The sequence below is a fragment of the Andrographis paniculata genome, unplaced genomic scaffold (genome assembly GCF_009805555.1).
Source record: "Andrographis paniculata isolate CXL003 unplaced genomic scaffold, ASM980555v1 Contig59END, whole genome shotgun sequence".
NCBI classification, from domain to species: domain Eukaryota; kingdom Viridiplantae; phylum Streptophyta; class Magnoliopsida; order Lamiales; family Acanthaceae; genus Andrographis; species Andrographis paniculata.
The window spans coordinates 3,403,727-3,408,045 of NW_026137594.1; the positions used below are offsets into that span (position 1 = coordinate 3,403,727).

Sequence of the window (4,319 nt, forward strand, 5' to 3'; positions counted from 1 at the left end):
TTAATTTATCTATTGTATCCCCACTAAAAATATATATATATATATATATAGATCCGTCTCTATATTTTATTTGGGATCAAGAAATAAAGAGAGAAATGTGCTGTGCAGCAGACGATGGTAGTTGGGATAAATTGAATGCTGCAGTGGAGCTTGGCTCGTAAATTTGAATTACGACCTCGTAATCACAGGTTTATCTTTACAGGATAGAATTTTCTTTTATTGCATAAAATATAATGGCAGTAGTTACGGTAGATGTAGTAGTAATAAATACTACAAATTAATATGTAAAGGTATTCATTCCTTATATCTCATTCATTGCTCTCCGATGTTTCGTTATACTTATTAAGGGTGTGTTTGTTTGGAGGATTGGATAAATCCAACTTTTTTCCCCAAAAACATCAAATCAAACATTTATTTTTTATTTTTTATATAATACTAAAAATCAATTTTACATTCAAAACATAACATCAAATATATATTTATATCACATCATGTAACTATTCAAATTCAAAATTTTTACTATTTAAATCTCAATCCAAAATCCAAACCCCAAACAAACACACCCTGAAATAATAGTTGCAATAAAAAATGATAATAATGAAATATCATTATGTAATCGATATACTAAATACTAAAATATTAAAATAGTATCGGTATATAACAAATTCTTCTTTTTTTTTTCTTTTTTTTTTTTTAAATATAACAATCCACCGCGCCTACCCGAAATACACACGGTGAATTCGGCCAAATCTAAAAAAAAAAAAAAAAAAAGAAAAAAAAAAAAGACAAAGAAATAAATAAAATTAATTCAGGTTAACAACTTCGAGGCCCACCTTGGCCACATGTCATGCCAATGACGCCTTTAAGACCCACCCACCACCACTCACTACCAAAGTACACTGCACAGCAGAGAGAGTCTACTCTCCCTCCCTACACACTCATACTCACGCTACACGAATCGGCTCTCTACCTCCCCAAACCAGAAGCAATGGCAGCAGCAGCTCATCTGCCATTAAAGTTAGGGCTCAGAGTTTCCGGCGCCGCAGCTCATTCGGATCCCGGAGGAGGAGTGTTTCCTTCGTTTTTGCCCAAGCAAGTCCAGTATATTAAAGATCCCTACGCCAGAAGCTTGGCTCAGAGGATCCAGAGGCTTCCTGTTCCCGTACACTTGGACTTGTGCTCTGAAACACTATAATGTTTTTATAATGTTAATGCTATTGCGATAATGCTGATATTTGATTGTAGATTGGAGTTTCCGAAGCCTGTATCATGAGCAGCTGCGTTACGCCGGCCGTGCGTCGCGAAGCCGCGGCTCCTGTCGTTCTTCTCCACTGCTTTGATAGGTAGGTCGGTCATTGCGGCTGTATTAGGTGGAGCTAGTTCATGTTTAGCTAGAAATAACAAATGCTTACACATAATATACATATATATATATGTATGTACGTATGCTTGGTTTAGCTCTTGTTTGGAGTGGAGAAGTGTGTATCCATTGCTGGAGGGTAATGGTTTGGAAGCTTGGGCGATCGATGTTCTCGGATGGGGATTCTCCGACCTAGAAGGACGACCGCCGTGCGATGTTCCGGCGAAGAGATGCCATCTTTACCAGGTTAGTTTCTGCCTTCAGGTTCAATGCTTGGTTCTGAGAATAATGTTGGTGGTTGGTTCTATCTAACTGGTGATGTGTATGTAGCTTTGGAAGTCTCACATTAGACGGCCGATGACACTGGTCGGCCCGAGCCTAGGCGCCGCCGTTGCCATCGATTTCGCCGTCAATTTTCCTGAAGCTGTAAGAAGAATGTTGCTTGTTTTTAGCATTTTTGGGTGCAGATTTCCATAATTTTGCTACTCTGTTTGTGATAAGAAGTAGGTGTTAGATGCTGTGGATTGATGCTTTTTAAGTGCAAACACATTTTCTTACTGTAGACCGATTGCCAGTAAGAAGACAAGTTTGGCAACACAAACACACATCATGTTTAACACCTAAACTTTGTACAAATATCACATTCAACTACTATTTTCGACTTCTTCCCATTCGGTGATTTAATTGCTAACCAATGCTTCGACTTACACTCGGTACTGTTGGATGCTCTGCAGGTGGATAAATTGGTGTTGATTAATCCACAGGTTTATGCAAACAGAACGGGGTTTACAAAACTACCGAAATTCATGGCATATGCAATGGTAAAGTTCATCAACTGATTTTTTACATTGGATGCATAATGAATGTTTAGGAGAATATGGGAAAGGCATCTTTCCTTATTGAAGATCATATGAATATTACGACGAAGGCTTTTTTTTGATCTTGAATGCTACACAATCTTGTATTTGATCTTCCTATCTGTAAAGTCTATAATATATTTTGTTCTTCAGGCCTCTCTGCTAAAGAGCATGCCGGTTCGATGGTATGCTAAAGTCCTTGTTTTTGACGGCATTTCATTATCTAAGATCTTAGACTGGACCAACGTAAGTTGCGTTTATGTTACACTATTTTTTCACCTTGCAACTTCTAGACTTATTTAATTGCAATGTTATGCACCCTGTCATGTAATCCCATCAGGTGGGGCGCCTCCACTGCCTCTTGCCATGGTGGGAAGATGCAATGGTCAATTTCATGCTCAGTGGCGGGTATAATGTCTCTGACCAAATTAAAAAGGTATAGAGTTTTATTTTTTTTATATATATATTTTATTTTTACGTAGTCATAACTTAGCCCCAATAACGTAATGTTTTCAACCAGGATGACATTATATCATCATGACTTGCATATTATATGTTGATCTAGCCAAGTCAGGTTCATTTGACCTGATCAGTATATGTTATTCATATAGTACAACATATGATGAGTTATAATATAATATATGTTGTATTATAAATACATATAAATACATGTTGATTACTTGTATAGTATATGTTGATCCGGTCAAATCAGCACCATGCTCACTTGACCATATCAGCCGCCAATCTTTGCCTTCTATCATCTATAGAGGTTCATTATCTATTGCTGCACTGTGCTTTGATTTACGGTCATCATCTGATGGTACATTACTCAGGAAATCTTCAGTTACTTAGAAAATCTTACTGTCAGCAAAAAAAATGCATCGAAAATAATTATTTTTTGTCGTTCAATTTGGTGTTACCCCTATTTGTTTTAGACTCTTTTTTGTTCAGGATAATTATGTCACTTTGCTTGGACACGGGTATGAAAAGAAAATGATATTTTAATATAAAAGTAGAGTATTATGATAAATTTATTAAGAAGCGTCGTTAAAAAAATGATGACAAAATAGTTATGCTTTAAGTTAACCAAAAAATGGGAAATATGACATTTCCCGGATGGAGAGATTACTATCAGTTTTCTATTGATAGTCAAGAAATCTAAGGTTGAAAAGTGGAGATTCTGCAGGTGAAGAAGAGAACTCTTTTGATCTGCAGTGAACATGATAAAATCGTCGATATCAAATTTGCCGAGGTTAGTACTCGGTGCAGCAATGATCAAAATCTAACAAAACTATCTGTCGAGAATTTAGCAATATGGATATATACATGGCTGAGTATTCTTTCACTGATATTTTAATTCTTCAGAGACTGCAAAATGAGCTGCTGAATGCAACCATGCAAAAACTACCCGATTGCGGCCATATGCCTCACATCGAGAAGCCCAATGTGGTGGCGAAGTTGATAGCGGATTTCTCCAGAAGGGCTGCCGCTGAAGAGAGAACGGTGTCGTTCATCGTCAACGGAATCTCCTATAGAAACAAACAAATACACCATTGAGAAATCACGACAAGAAAATGAACCAGGTACCTAATTAAATTAAATCCATGGTTTTTTCTTTCTTTCTTCTTTTTTTTTTTTTTTATGCAGTGTTTGTGTGACTTTGCAGATGCCTACTAGGTGTTTAAATAGTCGTTGTAGGCTCTGTTCTCTATCCTTAATATATCGAGCATTCAGTTACAGGCCAGATATTGTTACGAGTAATCTTAATCTTTTGTACAACTGTATGTAGAAATTTGCTTCATTATATTCTTCATTTTGATGAGTGCCAAATTTACACGCATGATTTAGCCTTAATATCTGGTTTGTTCCAAAAAAACTACTACCTCACCTCAGTTCCATCTATCCATTTGCATTTGGTGGACGGAGTAGTACAATTTTTTCTCTTACAAAATATCTCATCTCATACATTATTTTAATATCAAATTCAAATCAATTTTTTTTTTTTTTTTTTAACTTATCAAAATAAACAATGCACTATTTTTTAACAATTTTATTTTGTTAAATTTACAATTTTGATATTGCTTTTATACTATTTCAAATTT

General features: G+C 35.8%; 1 protein-coding gene across 2 annotated transcripts; it reads left to right on the top strand.

Moving 5' to 3' along the window:
* The first annotated feature begins 915 nt into the window (after positions 1-915).
* On the top strand, positions 916-4,046 carry LOC127258335 (uncharacterized). Of its 2 annotated transcripts, none has more exons than XM_051285133.1 (10): positions 916-1,162; positions 1,246-1,343; positions 1,459-1,606; positions 1,691-1,786; positions 2,095-2,181; positions 2,371-2,463; positions 2,558-2,653; positions 3,395-3,469; positions 3,583-3,800; positions 3,884-4,046. In XM_051285133.1, exons 1-9 carry the CDS (start codon positions 989-991, stop codon positions 3,772-3,774), a joined length of 1,059 nt encoding a protein of 352 aa, XP_051141090.1. In that variant the 5' UTR covers positions 916-988; the 3' UTR covers positions 3,775-3,800; positions 3,884-4,046. The 2 variants fall into 2 exon arrangements, with proteins under 2 accessions (XP_051141090.1, XP_051141091.1); XM_051285134.1 differs by having other exon boundaries at positions 3,404-3,469.
* Positions 4,047-4,319: the final 273 nt, after the last annotated feature.

What these genes read in the sequence shown, in the direction of transcription:
- LOC127258335 (XM_051285133.1), top strand. Translation starts at nt 989, where the DNA reads ATGGCAGCAGCAGCTCATCTGCCATTAAAGTTAGGGCTCAGAGTTTCC. An exon ending in AGATCTTAGACTGGACCAAC is followed by an intron (nt 2,464 to 2,557) that starts GTAAGTTGCGTT and finishes TAATCCCATCAG; the next exon opens with GTGGGGCGCCTCCACTGCCT. An exon ending in TCTCTGACCAAATTAAAAAG is followed by an intron (nt 2,654 to 3,394) that starts GTATAGAGTTTT and finishes TGAAAAGTGGAG; the next exon opens with ATTCTGCAGGTGAAGAAGAG.